At 40.8% G+C, this 18,865-nt stretch overlaps 1 protein-coding gene across 3 annotated transcripts in view; it reads left to right on the forward strand.

The window, feature by feature from the left end:
- Positions 1-18,147, forward strand: part of MAMDC2 (MAM domain containing 2) — a 140,408-nt gene extending 122,261 nt beyond the window's left edge. For 2 of the 3 annotated variants that reach the window (XM_036117894.2, XM_036117896.2), the window contains exons 12-14: positions 10,395-10,654; positions 16,857-16,941; positions 17,089-18,147. In XM_036117894.2, coding sequence (XP_035973787.1) covers positions 10,395-10,654; positions 16,857-16,941; positions 17,089-17,153 — 410 coding nt within the window. In that variant the 3' untranslated portion in view covers positions 17,154-18,147. Of the gene's footprint in view, positions 1-10,394; positions 10,655-16,856; positions 16,942-17,088 lie in introns of those variants that run through there. The other variant, XM_078062326.1, reaches the window with a different exon arrangement.
- The last annotated feature ends 718 nt before the right edge of the window (positions 18,148-18,865 follow it).

Consider the following 18,865-nt stretch of genomic DNA (forward strand, 5'->3'; position numbering starts at 1 on the left):
CTACAGATAAAGGGCTGGTATCCAAGATCTATAAAGAACTTCTCAAACTCAACACCCAAAAAACAAATAATCAAGTCAAAAAGTGGGCAGAAGATATGAAAAGACACTTCTCTGAAGAAGACATACAAATGGCTAACAGACACATGAAAAAATGTTCATCATCATTAGCCATCAGGGAAATCCAAATCAAAACCACATTGAGATACCACCTTACACCAGTTAGAATGGCAAAAATGGACAGGGAAAGAAACAACAAATGTTGGAGAGGTTGTGGAGAAAGGGGAACCCTCTTACACTGTTGGTGGGAATGCAAGTTGGTACAGCCACTTTGGAAAACAGTGTGGAGGTGCCTCAAAAATTTAAAAATAGACCTACCCTATGACCCAGCAATTGCACTACTGGGTATTTACCCCAAAGACACATGAAGTGAAAAGAAGGGCCAATGCACCCCAATATTTATAGCAGCAATGTCCGCAATAGCCAAACTGTGGAAAGAGCCGAGATGCCCTTCAACAGATGAATGGATAAAGGGAAAGGGTCTTTGAAAAGGGTAAGGATGGCCACCAGGCTCATACCCTACTCACTAGGTATGAAACCGTGAGAAAGTTATGTAAAATCTCTCAGTTTCATTTGTGTCATCTCGAAAATGAGAATAATTATAGCTCCTTACCTATCTACCTGATTTATAGGCTGGTTGAGTTTAAAAATTGAGGGGTTTGGGACTACACTGCTGCTAAGGTTCAAATCTCAGTTCCACCTTTGAACTTCTCTAAATCTCATATCCTTATCTATATGTGAAATAATTAGTACCTACCTCATAGATTGTGGTGACATTTATGTATGTATCATTTATGTATGGGAGGATATCTAAAACATACTTAGGATATGACCTGGTATATAATAAATCCTCAATTAATGCTCTATTATTCACTCATTCCTTCACTCAACAAATATTCATTGAGTGCCTACTTTGTGCCAAGTCCAGTTTAGGTACTTGGGAAACACAGATGAACAAAACAGACAAAGCAATCATTTGCCCTCGTAGGCCTTCTATTCTAGTAGGTAGGGACAGACAACAAAGACTACACTTAACTATAAATTGTATAGTATGTTAAAAAGTAATATACTTTTATATATAAAAGTATATAAAAGTTTGGACATTGGGAGGAGGATGTGAGTGGAGTTAGCTTATCTAAATAGGAGAGTCACAACAGAGCTCCTTGAGAAGGTAACCTGGAAAGAGTTGGGGTAGCTATCCTAGTGTGTATCTGGGAAGAAGTGTTCCAAGTAGAGTGAGCAGCCAGTGGGAAGCCCCTTAAGTGAAAGAATGCCCGGTGTGTCCCACAAATAGCAATGAGATCAGAGAAATAATCATAGGCCAGGCCCTGGCCTTCTCATTAGTTAGAAAGACGTTGGATTTTACTTTACCTGAAATGGGAGGATGCTGGAGAATGTTGAGCTTAGTAAGAAAGTGGCCTGGCCTGGTTTTAAGAGGATCTCTGTGGCTGCTTTGTCGAGAAATGACTAGAAATGGAAATGGGCAAGAGCGAAATCAGAGAGCCCAGTTAGGATAAGGCGAGGCATCCAGGTGACCGAGGATGATGGTGAATTTACAGTGAGGGTGGATTTACCAGTGACAGTGGATTGGACCAGGTGGTAAGAGGGGTGAAATTCTGGATATATTTTGAAAGTGGAGCCAACAGAATCTCTTGATAGATTAACTATGGGTAAAAGAGAAAGAGAGGAATCAAGGATGATTTCAATGATTTTGACCTGAGCAACTGGAATATGAGTTGTCGACAACTAAATAGAAAAGATGGAGTGGAGAGGTTTGCTGGGAAGATCAGGAGCTCAGTTTTAAGTATGTCAGATTTGAGATTCTTAATGGCTATTCAAGGGGAGGAGTCGAGTGGACGGTCAGGGGTTCAGGAAAGATGGCTGAGCTGGAAGTTGTTGACATATGGATGATATTTAAAACCATATGACTCGGTGAGATCTCCAAGGGAGCCCTTGTAGACCCAAAAGTGGACCAAGGGATAAGCCTTGGAGCACTCCAAAGTTCAGAGGTCGGAAGAGGAAGAACCAGCAAAGGAGACTGAGGAGAGTGGCCAGTAACTCTGATGACATTGTATGGAAGTCGCTCTCACAGTGCTTATGGGAAGCAGGGACTCAACAAAGATGTCTCTGCCCCTCCCTTCCTCGTCTCCATGATCTCTCCTCCCTTGGCTCTCTTTTAACTAGTAACAGTGGCTGTTGCTTCCCCCGCAGTCACTCTCTTGCCAGTCTAGTGGTACCTACCTAATCCATCTATGTGTATATCACTTTTAACTTCCCAACTGGATTATAAATAACCTGAGGGGCAGGTATTTGGACTCAGTATGAGCTTGCTAATGCTGCCTTAATAAAATACCACAAGTACTGCTGGGCAGCTTAATTGAACAACAGAAATTTATTTTCTCACGTTTCAGGAGGCTAGAAGTCCAAGCTCAAGGAGTTGAGAGGGTTTGTTTCATTCTGAGGCTTCTCTGTTGGGCTTGCAGATGCCCTCCTTCCGGCTGTGTCCTCACATGGTTGGCCATGGGTCTGTGTTGTCTGTGTCCTGAGCTCTCGTCATTGGATTAGGACCCACCCGAACAACCCCATTTCAACTTCATTACCTCTTTAAAAGCTCCATCTGCAGACACAGCCACCTTCTGAAGTACCTGCGTTAGGGCTTCAGTGTGTGAGTTTTAGGAGGGCGCGATTCAACACCTAACAGAATCCCTCCCCAGAGTTAGCGCAGCGTGCTGAACACTGAAGGAGCAGGGGGAGCATCTTCTGACACAAAATGGCCTTTGTCCTGCCCCTCACATCTTTCTACTAAGATAACATGAGTTTGTTTAATGTGTATACCACATTCTACCCCCTCCCTCCCTATGCAAAGTCTGTGACAACCTAGCAGAAGCACATTCAGTAGACACTCAACGACTCCTAAGTTTGCTCCTTTATTTACCTTTTGCCCAGTTTATAGGGCCATGCATTAGTTAACTTGGTGTGGCCTTGTTTAAAGAAAATGATATGATAGTGTTTGCTTTGTCTCTGAAAACTGTGAAGGATGTTTCAGCTGGCTGGATGTTCTGCAAAGATTATAATGCAAAAACATCTTAGTGTGCCCAGTATTCACTCCCAGCAAGTGCTTTATACGTTAAATGAAATTCTCTGGTGCACAATCAAGAGAATTCTGATTTTTTTCAGCACATTGCTTCTAGGGTCTGCCTTCTTCCAGTCTTTATTTCACCCGTTTCAATGCAAATTTTTAAAAGGTTCTCAAAGCATGTTTCCATTTTCTAACTAAAGAGAATCTTACAGGTGAGATCTTTTTATGCCTATGTACAGTAATGCGGATGAGGTAGCAAAGTTGGCTGTGGGTACCTACGTATATAGAATTGGATTGAAGGTGTTTTGGTTTTGTTCTTAAAATTACTTTAACAATTGCTTTACTAGGGAAATAATGTTAGCTAGTGATCATTTATGGAACATTTACCATGTGTAGGCACTACGCTGGGAACTTTACATCTTGTCTTAGTTTGAGCTGCTATAACAAAAGTACCACAGACTGGATGGCTTAAACAACAAACATTTCTTTCTCTCAGTTCTGGAGGCTGGGAAGTCCAAGATCAAGGCGCCAACAGATTCAGTGTCTGGTGAGAGCCTGCTTCCTGGTTCATAGACGGCCATCTTGTCGCTGTGTCCCCATGTGGCCGAAGGGGCAAGGGCTCTCTCTGGGTTCTCTTTTAAAGGGGTACTAATCCCATTGAAGAGAATTCACCCCTCATGACCTAATCAGCTCCCAAGGGCCCCACCTCCTAATATCATCACATTGGGGGATAGGGTTTCAACATATGAATTTGGGGGGGGGACATAGACATTCAGTCTGTAAACACATCCTTACCACAAAGTAAGTGGAAGTAAAGTAAGTGGATGCCTGTTTTTCACATGAGAAAACCAAATCTAAGAGAAGTTAAGTGTTTTTCCAGGACCACACAGTAGTAACAGGTAGAGTAGGGACAGAATCTCAGGAACGTCAGTCTCTAATGGCCATATTCTGTCCACACTGTCTTACCAGAGTTTCCCCGCCTACATGACACTAAGAGACCACAAACGACCTGGAACAGCTGTGACAGCTTATATGTGAAAGGCACAATTCTTCATATAGCAGCATGATCTCACCCTAACACCTTTCAACCAAAGAGGGGTATCTTCTCTTGGAAAGGATATACTCAAACTCACGGTATTTTTAGACCTCTATAGAAATGCATCTAGCAGAAAGTAAATTCTTTTCTGAGCTATTTCTGATGTCAGCAAACCAATGTTATAAATTGAACTCCAGTGCTGTAACCTGCACACCTATTGTGTATCCTAAAGCCTGAAAGGGTGGCTTCTTCTTTCTCTGGAGTCCAATGGCTGGAGCCATATGTAGGCAGATATATTGGCTCTCAGATCACAATATGACAAGTTTCACCCATTCAAAAAGTAAAGCAGAAGCCATAAAGTTCCCTTTAATACATTTATTTGTTCGAGCCACCAGTTTCACAGGCTACACGTCTATAAGATGAAACATCTTAGAACTGGGAGCAGTCATAAATCCAGAAGATCCTGATTTATTCCCCATTTTCTGAGCATCTACTATGCCTTGTGCACCAAATAATTGCCCCCAAATTATAATAAGTAAAATAATAAGGGTTAAGTTCTAGAGGAGATGGAACCACACAGAGAGAAGCAGCTAGCTCTCCTTGGGAGCATCTTGAAGGATGAGTGAGAGTTCACCATGAAGAATGGCAGGACGAGGGAGCATTTCAGAACAAGGGAGTGGCGTGTGCAAAGTATGGAACCACTAAGTATCGTGGCAGCTTCGGGGACCTGTAAATGATTCTACTGGGCTGGTCTATAGGATACTGTCAGGCAGGATTCCCAAGAAAGTGAAGTCCAGGATACAGGTTTGTATACAGGTTGTATTTTTGGAGCTGTGGTCCCAAGGAGCAGGAGTGTGGAGCGAGGGTAGCAAAGCAAGAAAGGAGGGAGAACTGATACAAGGATGCATCATTAACTTGGCCACTGTTGTGTCCAACTGGTTGCTTGATCCTATGGGAATCTGAGAAGCCATGGAGGTTGCCAAGAATATTTTGGAGCTTTGCAAAGCCCCTCCCTGCCCTCCGCCCATGACCATCCCATGACCTAGTTTTTTTCTTTAAAAATTTTTGGTCAGTCTTTTGTTAGCTTCAATTGTTAATATCACCTCAGGCAGTTGCAGTGTTAAACACTTGTTTAACTGGTTGCTTTTGACAAACGCCCTGGAGATAAGGCTGTTCATAGAGTCAGGTCTACCTCAGGCAAATTAAATAAAGAGAAGCCCTGCGAATGGAACGTTCTAGTCTTGGAGACTGCATTCTACCTTTTCACTTTCCATCCTTCAAGCCTATCAATTTACACTTGGAAGAACACACACAAGAAGAAAATAGGAAGAGGAAAGGCATACAAAGCTGTTTAGAGACAACTGCATTAGACAGGCAGTAAATGTAGGCCCATTAAATAAAAAGAGAAGCTCACAAAAGCCACATGTCCATATGGACATGCCAGTTTATTGTGTGTTTATTAGACTCAACACATCATCATACATAGCAATTTCCAGGGAGCTGTAGTTCCTGATTCACTATCTGGAGATGCAATAAATCTTTCCAAAATCTACTGGTGTCGTCTAGTGGAAAGACCAATGAACAGTTTTTAAAAGACTTTATTTATTTATTTGAGAGAGAGAGAGTGTGCACACACCAGCAGCAGGGAGGGGCAGAGGGAGAGGGAGAGAGACAAGCGGTCTCCCCCTGAGCAAGGAGCCCGATGCGGGGCTCGATCCCAGGACCCTGAGCCAGAGTCAGATGCTTAACTGACTGAGCCACCCAGGCACCCCTGTTATTTTTTATAATAAGTGAAACTTTTATAAAATGTGATGTTCATCTTTGGAATGCTTTCTTAGAATCATTGTTCTGTATCATCATCTGTGCTTTTATAAATAGAATATCGTGGCCTATGACTACAGGTAAAATGACTTAGTCATAACCAGAATGCTTGGTAGACCTTAAAACAATGTTTTCCAAACTACTACTGGGTGACTTAAGTGGTATGTGGATGAATATTTTTTAATTCGATACTCATATCCATGTATAGGAAAAATACCTAACCAGTCCATCAAACCCATTATTTCCCAGATGTATAGCTTTTTTCCTGTTTTCATGCTAATAAGAAATTTCCTATTTGAATAAATGTATTTACGTAATAAAAATGGCATCTATTTATAGAAGAATATAAGTGGATAATACTGCAGGTTTGTGGACAGACAAAATCAAATCATGAAGTTGGTATTTGTATGACTAAAGTTTGGGAAATATTTCCAATGATTAAGTCAGTCATGTAGTAGGACAAGTCATGCTAGTAAAATAACAACAAAGACCAAAAGAAAAAACCCAAAACTCTTGCTTTTGGCTCTTTCATTAATGAAATTTGTGATTTGGCTCCTTCATTAATGAAATAATACAGGCATTTGTGACAGATGAATCTGGACTCGCATGGAGAAGGGAGCGACTCTGCAGGATTTGTCTTTCCTGACGCAGATGCTACTTATTTACAAGACAGTAAAGACAGGTTTTTAAAGTTCGCAGGATTTTATTGGTTGTTGGAATTTTATTAACATTTATATGCCGCCATGCTCTCAGAATCCTTCTAAACATTAGTTTTAGTTGCCCTGGAGTTTACGGGGATTTTGTGGCCCAGAGATAGTGGGATAAATAAATCAATAGATAACTATCCAGTTTAGTGAGAAAATGCCTTTAATTGTAACATTTCCTAGCTCACTGAGTCTACTGGCCAATAGATTAAAAGTCCTCCAGGCCCACCTCCCCACAACTGCTTTCTAGAAAAGCAGCTATTCATCATTTTCTTAATGATTTCCAGAGAGAGACAGCATCCGTTTCTTTTGTGATATTGTTTAATGTTTCAATAAGTCTTCCATATTTCTGATAATTAAGGGTGAAGTCTTCATTTCTAAGAACACTCCCTCTTGTGTGATAGAAATATCAAGGATGCATTAAAATACCAAATAATGACATGTATTTATAAAATTATGCTGTCTGACAAAAGAAAACCACAATTGTATATGTAATGTGTTATACAGCTGAAATTTATTAGCAGTTGAATTCCGGTCCTTGTCTTTTTTTTTTTTTAAAGATTTTATTTATTAGAGAAGGAGAGAGGGAGAGAGTGCACCAGCAGGGGGAGGGGCAGAGGGAGAGGGAGAAGCGGACTCCCCACTGAGCAGGGAGCCTGATGGGGGACTCAATCCCAGGACCCTGGAATCATGACCTGAGCCGAAGGCAGCTGCTTAACCAACTGAGCCACCGACTGAGCCACCCAGCTGCCCCTGGTCCTTGTCTTTTAAGAATTACAGTAGTTGATATCCAGACAAGCAAGAAGGCTACCCAGCTAGTCTGTAACCATCTGAGAAATTAGCTCCAGATTATCACAATCTCCAGTGTCCTTCAATCCTTCTGTGATTTATCTTATCATACTAGTTTCTGATATTGTCAGATCCTGCTTACACAGAGAAGGCTTTATGGCAAGCTGCTGTTAAAAATTGATGATATATACATAACACAACATTTACCATCTTAATAATTTGCAAGTGTGTGTTTCAGTGGTAGTAAAGTGCATTCACACTGTTGCGCGACCATCACCACTATCCATCTCCAGAAGTCTTTCCATTTCCCCAAACTGAAACTCCATCCCCCTTAAACAATAACTCATTTATGACAAGCTTTAAGAATCATTTAGAAGGTATAGTAAAAAGCAATTTTAGACAGACACATTTAGCTGTGGTTCTGCCCAAAGTCCTGATGTCTTTCTTTTTTTCCCCTGATTATTCAAACTCCTCTTCAGCTTAATGAATGCAGCTTAGCCGTTCAGTTCACATGGTTCATACAGGCCTCTCAAGCTCCTTCCCGGCCCTGCTGAGAGGGGGCAGGCACCAAGACTGAAGGAACAGCTGCTTCACTGTTCCAAATTATGAATATGGTGTGTGTCTCAACACATCACAGTTGCTGCACAAAGAACAGATGGGACCCCAATCTCCCTGTAGACCCATTAGAACCCTGTCTTGAATGTTAAACAATGACCCACAGAGAGAAAGTGACTTCGGTTAATAATCCCTTCCACAGATTGAAATCCTTCATGTGCATGAACACGTGAGCTGGTCTGAGGTTTCAACGCTGGGGCTTCCTGGCTCCCATCCAGGGCTTTTGTTTGCGGAGACAGACAACATTTGGAGTTATAATGTGGCAGAGCTTGTCAACACATGGGGCTTTTCTCCTCTTTCCAAACACATGTGAGACAGACTGGCTCTCTGTGAAGCTCTGATCTTTTCTGGGAAAAGGAAATGTCACATGCAAGTCAAAAGGAAAAACATATTTGGAATCAAGAGGAATAATTGGTCTGTGCATCAGAGAGACAAATTCTGATCCGTTGACAAATATGTTAAAATTGTTTATATGTATAGACATTGATCTAGATTGGTCTAAATTGGTATTACCTTATGGAATATGCATATGTGCTTGACATAGAAAAGATATCAAGGATTTTTGGAGAGGCTCACGTTACTCCAGAAAAATACACTGGTGTCAGTGCCCCAGAAAGGCACAAGCATTGTACTCACATCCCCTTGGATGTTACCTCCGTCTTCCCAAAGTGGAATAATTACACAGCTCAAAAGCCTGGGAGATTTCCTTTCATACTTTATGGTCCGAAACACAAAGATCTCGGGAACCGGAAACCTGAGGTAATGATTTCAGCCTAATACCTGAGACCCAGAGGTGCATGAGCTGAAAGCATTTCCAGAGAAATGCATCACCCATTGGAGACTAAATGGTTAGTGCATTGTACTCAAAAAGGAAAGAATTTCATTTAATCCTGGGGGTTATTAGGGGTTTTCCTCTCTTCCAGGATCTCAGACTAATTCTGTCTGGGATTCATACTGTTACCAGTAGGATGCATGCTGCCATCACTAGAGGGAAGGTGCTTCTTAGGTCATCTCTCACTCATGATGGATCCATTGCTTCCTTTCCATGCTGCAAAGATGTCCATCTCAGAGCCCCGATGCTCTCTACTTTCCATTTCCCCGGGGACAGCATCTTTTAGAGGAGGCTGCTTTTCTTCCCTACCTGAGCATTTCATCTTTTTTTTTTTTTTAAGATTTTATTTATTTATTTGACAGAGAGAGACACAGCGGAAGAGGGAACACAAGCAGGGGGAGTGGGAGAGGGAGAAGCAAGCTTCCCACGGAGCCAGGAGCCTGACGTGGGGCTCCATCCCAGGACCCTGGGATCATGACCTGAGCCAAAGGCAGACGCTTAATGACTGAGCCACCCAGGTGCCCCCCAGGACCTCTTTTAAAATAAGCCTCAGGTCTACAGAATTATATCACTGGGACGTTAATCTAGAAATTACTGTTCATATATTGCCTTATGCCTTATTTCAGTGGCTGGATGGTAATTATTTAACACTAACCAGTTATACTGGGGGGTGGGGGGCCGTGGCTGATTTGTAGCTATGTCTGCTTTCTATGGGGCAAATACATCCATCATGGTCCCTTTCAAACTACCAACATGAAGTCATTTGGACCTACCAACGCAAGTCACCCAATTGACTCTTGGGAGCCAATGGAAGCTGGTTCCACCACACCACTGTTTTGTTTATGTGCAGACAAATCTGCCTGAAACCAGCAAATTAAAAACAAATTAAAAATAAGACAGGAAAAGTAAATGTAAATGTAATATAATTAACATATATTTATATGTGTATAAACAGATAGTATTAATCCTTATTTCAAAATGATGAATATAGGTTGAGAGAGGATAATTCCTTAGACCAGGATCAAATATTAGAGTCAAGACTTGAACCCAGACCTACCTACCTGACTACAAAATCCTTGCTCTCTCCCCAAAACCCATGTCTAGAAGCTCCAGAACATTGTCCATGAACTAGTAGGGTAAAGTCCCACATGTTAATCACCACATCAGTGGCATAATGCTAGTATTATAATAATAACATTAATTACATCCTATATTTTAAAATGAATTTTAAATTATTAAGAGAAAAGAATTATTTTGATGGTCTAGATTGTGTAGCATGTCTATTCCTCTTGGATTATATTCTCCAAAATTACAAAATCCTTCCTCAGGATGGTGGTGAAGTCATTCATTTAATTTGTTTCCAGGAACACTACTCAGAAGAGAAAGAAGGGAATATTCCTTGCGCGTGCGCGTGCGTGTGTGCCCATGTTTGACAATACCTGATTTTGCGTTGCCTTCCAGGCTACTACATGTACACCGAGGCCTCCCACATGGTGTATGGACAAAAAGCACAGCTCTTGTCCTGGCCTCTGAGAGGAGTCACCGGAAAACAGTGCTTGACCTTTTTCTACCACATGTATGGAGCAGGGACCGGCCTGCTGAGTGTTTATCTGAAGAGGGAAGGTGAGAGTGTAGAGTCCCTCTTATGGAGAAGACGAGGTGAACAGAGCATCTCCTGGCTTCGAGGGCTGATTGAATACAGTTGTGAGAGGCAGCACCAGGTAAGCCGGAAGAGACAAGAGCCAAGTGGTAAAAAGTGGTCCTGTAAGCTTCTGCTATTCTTTCTTCTTGCTACCTAAGAGAACGTTCTGTTCTTTTTCAGGGTCATAGATAAAGGCAGTACTTGTTTAAGAGTAAACATAATTAGTCTCTATTGATTAAATCTCAGCAGTGAATAGGAGATGAGGTGGGCAGAGTAAGCTTTGGGTATTTATTTGTAAAGTGATTTTTGCGACTTAGTGATGAAAGGGTGGCTATTTTTGTCTTGGCACATTCTGAGGGTCAAGTGCATTCTGTGTGTCCTGCATGTCTCTAAAACGGTCCTCTTTCCTTCCGAACATGGTATTACCTAATTAGTTGTCCCAGCTGCATCTTCCCCTCATCATTACCCACACGCAAGGGCTTCAGCTGCAAGCCTTCATTTAACAGAGTGTGTGGTCCAGAGGAAATGTTAAGCCTCTGTCTGCAATGACTTGGAAGAAGCTGAGAGTCCTGATCCTAAGTCCCGAGTCTCGTGTGCAATAGGAGACCTCTGCTCCACAGCATCCTGGTCATGAGCAAATCTGGGCAGCACCAGGGAAGAGCTTTTCACATTCCAGTCGGTGAGGTTGAGCAGCAATCTGGTCTAGAGGTGGGCAGGGGCCTCCTGGCAGCCACTGACTTCCCCTGCCTCCTCTGACCCAAAGCTCCAGAGAGCTCTGGGGAAATAACCTTCAGAGCCCGGGTGTTCCTGAAATTGCTCTGTAGAATTCTCAGCTCCAGCCTTCCACTAAAAGCGCTGCTTCCTCATCATCCTTGCTTCGGACTGATGAATATAGTCTTGGGTCGTCAGCACCCCTCAGCTTTAACCACTGGCTGCTTGGCTAAGCCCAAATCTTCCTGGGCAGAGGTCTTCACAATAAGGGCTTCATTTTACACCATCGTAACCACATGGAATATTCTTCAGATGTAAATGGGAAGGGACTGCAGAAGCCCAGGTGGGCCCGTCGGGGTGCTGCGTTCCTAAAGAACAAATGATAGAGGGAATGTAAGCCATTATCTGGGGATGGCCCTGTATCTTGGCATGGATAAAACTATCGAGAGATTGAGTGAAGAATAACAGATAGCCCCAGGAATGAAGTGGGTAGTGCTTTAATGTCTGTTACAGAAGGAAAGTGCATCATTCAGGAACTTACTAATATAACTGATCATCATTCTGAGATGGTAGATTAATTTCATTAGGCTCTTAGGGCACTCATACTGCTACCCTATTCACATGTTCTCAAAGTGTGGTCCTGAGGCCAGCAGCGATGCTTGAAATGCAAGTTCACCTAAAATGACATGTACCTAACATGCACAATCTTGGGCCCCACCTGGAACTACTGAACCAGACCTGAAGGGGAGGGCACCAGAAATCCGTGTCTTAGCAAGCCCTCCTGGTGATTCAGGTGCACGCTAAAGATGGAGCATCTCTGTCCCAGAGTAAGTGAATCTGAGTCTCTCGGGGGGAGCCTGAGCATTGACGTTTTTTTATAACTCCCAAATGTTGCTGATGCACAAGGGTTCTGGGATTTGAGTTCAAGAGAACAGGTGGCTTCTCAGCATCTAAACCCAAGGAGTTGAATCCAAGGCCTTGAATATACTAGACTTGATGGGTAGATGGTTGTTTGAAATGGTTTTTTGATCCCAAAGTAATTAGGCGTCTCGGGTAGCATCTTGAGGTGTTCAAGTTCAAAGGGTGCAGAATGGCCTGGGAGATTTTTAGCTCACAACCTGGAAAGAAGACTCCACACCATTCCCTTTGTCTTAAAATGGAACAGATAGGAATCTGCCATGAGGAATTTCCTTCTGGATTTAGTGATTCCATCAGGAATCCCAAATGACTATCTGGAGACCAGTCTGAACTAGTTTCTTCAAAACATCTTAGTGTCTAATAAAACACAGACACACCCATGCAAATGAACCCTCCATCTTCCCTGTGCCAGGCACTTACAGCACTGGGAGCTGTACGTAAGTTCTTCCAGTTGATCTTATAGCTCCTCTTTACAGATGGAGAAACTAAATGTCCAGCTGGTAAGTGGAAGGGTGAGAATTCAGTCCCAGATCTGACTGGTCCCAAAGTGTGTATCCCTAAGCCACGACTTTACACTTTCTCCTACCGTGGAAGCTCCAAAATATACTCATTCCCCTGGGTGTCATAAGCACTGGGTGATCTTGGGGAAATCTCATCCTCTCTCAGAGTGTTTCTATGTTTTCAAAATGGGGTAATAATTCCTGCCATGCTGACATCACAGAGTTAGAGGGTCAAATGAGATTATGTATGTGAAAAGGTTTAATATACTTTAAAGTCCCAAAGTATAAAAAGATGTTATTGTTTCTAAAAATATATTCCCTCCCAAATATCTTTGGTCTCTAATTCATGTCACCATGGCAGCCGTGGAATTCTCAATAGTTACATTGCCATCCAGACTGAGTTCCTAAAGTATGAGGCCAAAATATCTCATTTTTAATAAATATTTATTGACTGCTTGCTATTCTAAGCACTGGGGATACAGCAATGACCATAACATGTAAAGCTCTTCCTCTTTTAGTTGACATTCTAGGCGGGGAGAAACAGAAAATGTAAACCAAAAATATATAATGTACCATCAGGTGATAATAAGTGCTATGAAAAAAAAGTAGGTCAAGCTGATCAGGTAACGAGATCAAAGAAGTATCAGGGTGTAATCATGAAAGGCCTTGGACATAATGGTAGAGTTTGAAATTTATTCCAGAAGCAATGAGGAACCATCAGATGGCTTTAAGGTAATGCAATCTGGTTAATATTTTTAAACGATCACTCCAGCTACTACCTGGGGAGTAGACTGTAGGGAGGCAAGGAGACTTTGGGGCTACTGCAATAGTCCTGGCAGAAGGAGTGGTAGCTAGGGCTGTGTGCCAGACGTGAGATGCATCAGAAGCCCACAGGACTTATGTATGGCACGTGGGGCTTGAGAGAAAGAGGCATCAAGATGACTCCGTGGGTTTTGGCCTGAGCAACCTCTAGAATGGAGTTACCATTTACTGAGATGGGGAAGGCTTTAGGTGGGGGCATATCTGGAGGTGTGAGGGCAGTGTGCACAGGAGGGAAAGTAACAGGTGGGGTTTTTTGTACATGCAACATCTTCAATGTCTGTTAGACATCCACATGGGTATGTCAGGTAAGAGTAGGATGTGAGACTGGAGTTCAGGGAAAAGAACAAAGCTGGAGAAGTCAATGTGTGTGTCATGGGTGGGGGTGGGCGGGTGTAGATGACTTTCAGAGTGCTATAGCACTGCTGACATTTGAGTCATCCTGTAGGGGAGGTAAGTGGGTGGCCTCCTGATGACATTCCAGTCATCCGACCATCCTTGTAGAAGAAATGCATCAAGTGGCAAAATTTTAATCATGCTCCTTCCTCAGGGTTTAATAAAGTGCTAAGCCACACTTGACTTGCTATTGATCAAAAACACGAAGTGATTTTATTTCCTTTGGATTCCTTGCTTAATCTTTCCTCCTCTGCTCTCTCTGTTTTCCTCCCTGGGTTCTTTTAGTTTGATGCTATTGAAAGAAAGTGGTAGACAAATTCTTAGCTCATTGAAATATTTATATCATTTATATTGTTCGTTACACTGACTAACATTTAGTAGGAGTTATTATGTGCTGGGTACTCATCTAACACCACGTTTCCAAATTTTATTGTTCATGGTATGCTTAGTCTCATTAGTTTTTTCCTGGTGTCACTAATGCAAAAGTAATACATAAGGGTTTCATTTATTAAGTAGTTTTCCAAATAACTTAGTAAGTATTTATGTCCTAACAACTTAGTAGCCATTGGAAAAAAATAATAGTTAAATTGAAAGAAAAAATAAATTGTTATCTAGTTCTTAAGTAACCACGGTTATTTAATAATAGAATGTGTATCTGCAATACAAGGGGTAAATCATAATGGTATAAAATGGTTATCACTCAAGTATTAAGGAAATTCAAAGGAGAAAGTTGTATGAAATCAAGTGTTTGGCTCAGCTGCAGACTATTCTGAATATAATTCCATCAGGTAATTTGTTTATTATATTTCCATTGTAGACTTGGAAGTCAAAAACCAGATTTTAGTGATGTCCAGAGAACCAGAATGCTTATTAACTGCACTCCTATATCCTCCTATCTAGATGTGTTAGGACATTTTTCCCCTCTTCTAACTACTTATTTGGATTCTTGTTGGGATTGTGTCCTTAGAATTTTTAATAACGTTATTTTGCCCATTTCTGTCATTAAAGCTTCTTTGAGTCATTAATTTCAAGATAGTTTCATATGCTTATTAATTATCTACTTTATATTCTTTGATTTAATTTAAATCATAAACTAGTGCAATGGGAGTCATTTGTTTGTAAAATGAGTAGAGCAAATATGTCTTCTGGATCATTTTCATTACCCACGAGCCTCCCTGCAGTATTCAGTGGTTTATTAACCATTGTTGTTGGGGCAGCTTTAGAACTGGTAATGTAACCTCTTTTCCCTAGAATCTGAATATTTGATCAGTTATTTTCTTCTCAGGATCTAAATTTAGGGAACTGGTTCTCTCCTCCAGGGCTGTTCTTGGATATTATGGTATTTGACTTGATAAGTGAACCATTGTCCTTTTGGTAAACTTAATGATTATGCTTTGCTATTCATACATGGTCTCATCAGCCATGTTAAATTCTTCCACCTAGGGCGCCTGGGTGGCTCAGTTGGTTAAGCGACTGCCTTCGGCTCAGGTCATGATCCTGGAGTCCAGGGATCGCGTCCTGCATCGGGCTCCCTGCTCAGCGGGGGGTCTGCTTCTCCCTCTGACCCTCCCCCCTCTCATGCTCTCTATCTCATTCTCTCTCTCAAATAAATAAATGAAATCTTTAAAAAAAAAATTCTTCCACCTAGTATCGGTATCACTGTAGATTTATGGAGAGCCTAAGAAAGCTTAAACTTCTAGCCCTTGACTTTCATAGGCCCTGTGAATGCTGGGACCAGAATATTCTAGGTGGGGAGGGGAAACCAGGTCACCACCAGGAAGCATTTCTAGGTGAGCATTTCTGGGAAATTGACTAAAGAAATCTCAGAAGAAAGGGACCTAAATTTCTAAGGCTCTAGTAACTTGTTGTGAATTTCTTTAAAATCCCAAATAAGTATTCTCTTTTGTACCTAGATTTGAATATGTGATTTTGTATCTCTTTCCTTAAAGGAGCTTGAAAAACAGTCAAAGCTTCCAGACCCACACAGCCTGGATCTGCCTGACGAGTATTGGTTTTTTTGTTTTTGTTTTTGTTTATTTATTTTTTAAAAAATATTTTATTTAAATTCAATTTAGTTAACATACAGTGTTTTGTTCGTTTCAGAGGTAGAATTTAGTGATTCATGAGTTGCATACAACACCCAGTGCTCATTCCATCATGTGCCCTCCTTAGTGCCCATCACCCAGTTACCCCATGCCCTCACCTACCTCTCCTCCAGCAACCCTAGGTTTGTTCCCTATAGTTAAGAGTCTCTTATGCTTTGCTTCCCTTTCTGTTTGCATTTTATTTTTCCTTCCCTTCCCCTATGTTCATCTGTTTTGTTTCTTAAATTCCACATGAGTAAAATCACATGGTATCACAGAGAAAGTATGTCTTTCTCTGATTGACTTATTTCACTTAGTATAATACCCTCTTGTTCCACCCACGTCATTGCAAATGGTAAGATTTCATTCTTTTTGATGGCTGAGTAATATTCCTCTCTGTGTGTGTGTGTGTGTGTGTGTGTGTGTGTGTGTGTGTGTGTGTACCACATCTTCTTTATCCATTCATCTGTTGTTGGACATCTAGGCTCTTTCTATAGTTTGGCTATTGTGGACATTGCTGCTATAAATATTGGGGTGCACATATCCCTTTGGATCACTATGTATCCTTTGGATAAATACCTAGTAGTGCAATTGCTGGGTCATAGGGTAGCTCTCTTTTTAACTTTCTGGGGAACCTCCATACTGTTTTCCAGAGTGGCTGCACCAGCTTGCATTCCCACCAACAGTGCAAGAGGGTTCCCCTTTCTCCACATCCTCGCCAACACCTGTTGTTTCTTGTGTTGTTGATTTTAGCCATTCTGACTGGTGTGCAGTGATATCTCATTGTGGTTTTGATGAGTACTGTTTTGTCAGGATGACTCTCTTTCTAAATTCAAACTGCATTACTTTCCAGGTAATTTTTGAAGCCATTCGGGGAGTGTCTGTGAGAAGTGATATTGCCATTGATGATGTTAAATTCCAAGCCGGACCCTGCACAGGTAACAATGTTTTTCCCAATTATATCAACTTGATTGAAAGGGGATTTTGCCTCAGCCTCAAATCATAAGAATGCAAATTAAGTATTTTTCTACCATAAAAATAGAGAAAATTACTGTTGTCTCTTTTTTATTTGTCTTTCCTGACAGAAATGGAAGATTTAACTCAGCAATCATCAGGATATTCTGAGGATTTAAACGAAATTGAGTTTTAAGAAATGATCTGAATTGGATCAAGTAAACAAGAGCCATACCTCTCTTCCATCGAAACGAAAGCAAAACAAATGAATACTGGACAGTCTTATAACCATTTCATAAGTTATAAAATGACTTCACAGCACAGCACTCTTTTTCATTACTTTTGCAAAAAATACTGACTCAGGGCTTTTTGTTTTGTTTTGTTTTGTTTTGTTTCTTTTCTGCGTATGACAACTGTTATGAAAGTACAGGCTGTTGATTTTGCAAAGATCACTCATCTTAATTTTGGTTCCAGTTAAAAATGCAAATGTACTGTATTGCAGTCATTTTAAAGTATGCAAATGAAGGGCACAAGCAAAATGAGATGTGCTCATTTAACTGTGCATTCAGTGAATGTATTGGGAGGAGACTAAGTCTTGCAGGTTTCTTTTTGAATTTCAAGCATCATTAATTATTTTTAAAGTAATAATGTGAGGTGTCACTGGTACCTGCAGAATGAATGCAGTGTTTTCATGGTAACAAGTCAGTCTAAGAAAATAAAATCTTATTGCCTATGTTTTATTCATAGAAAGGGAGTATTAATTTTTTTGGAATATTAATTTTTAAATATTTTTACTATATGTGATAACAAAGGATCTTTCCACGAATGTCCCAGGGTAAGTCAGTATTAATTAATGCTGCATTACAAGGCAATGCTACTTTCTTTTTCCCCCCTTTGAACTCCTTTGAAAGTCACTCTGAACACATGGATTAGAAATTGCACTCTTTTTTTGTAAAGCAAGCTTGAAAATGTTTATGGACATACACCCAAAAATTTTTAGGATATGTTAAGCAATTTTACCGGGTTTTTTTTTTTATAATAAATGGTTTGGTAAGGTTTTGAGTAATATGAATTCAAGCAGATATACTAAACTACTGCTTTTTATTTACATGTTTAGAAAATTGTATATACATACTTGCATACCCAAACAGCTTTTATAAGATTACCTAATAAAAGGTAATTTGAAAATCTTTTCACTAGCAATTAACTCATTTCTACATTATTTTTCTTGTTCAGGAGATCTCCAGGGGCACCTGGGTGGCTCAGTCGTTAAGCGTCTGCCTTCGGCTCAGGTCATGGTCCCAGGGTCCTGGGATCGAGCCCCGCATCGGGCTCCCTGTGCAGGAAGCCTGCTTCTCCCTCTCCCACTCCCCCTGCTTGTGTTGCCTCTCTCACTGTGTCTCCCTCTGTCAAATAAATAAATAAAATCTTTAAAAAAAAAAAAAAAAAGAAAGACGAAGATCTCCAGTACACAACTGCAAATTCTAATTTGAATTGCTACTCTGCCACAGTTAAGTTCTTCTTAGGCCTTCTATTAGTGATATAAACACGGCATACATTGATACAATAATTAATTTTTAAAGTGTTTTATTTTTGTATAAGCTAACTTAATTTTTCACCTTTTATTAGAATATGAACGCTATGAGGATAGGGATTCTTGCATGTTTTGTTTACCTTTGTAGTCTCAGTACCCATAACAATGTCTGGTATGTAGTAGGTGTTCAACATATAAATACTTGTTGAATGAATGAATGAATGAATGAATGAATTTAACACTCCTTACATCCTCCAAATTGGAGATATTATTATCCCTTTTTACAGAGGAAGAAACCAAGGCTCAGAAGAATGAACAAATTATTTAAGATTCCATAACTGTTCAGTGGAGGAACTTGGAGTCAGGTCTCTCTG

The sequence above is a fragment of the Halichoerus grypus genome, chromosome 14 (genome assembly GCF_964656455.1).
Source record: "Halichoerus grypus chromosome 14, mHalGry1.hap1.1, whole genome shotgun sequence".
NCBI classification, from domain to species: domain Eukaryota; kingdom Metazoa; phylum Chordata; class Mammalia; order Carnivora; family Phocidae; genus Halichoerus; species Halichoerus grypus.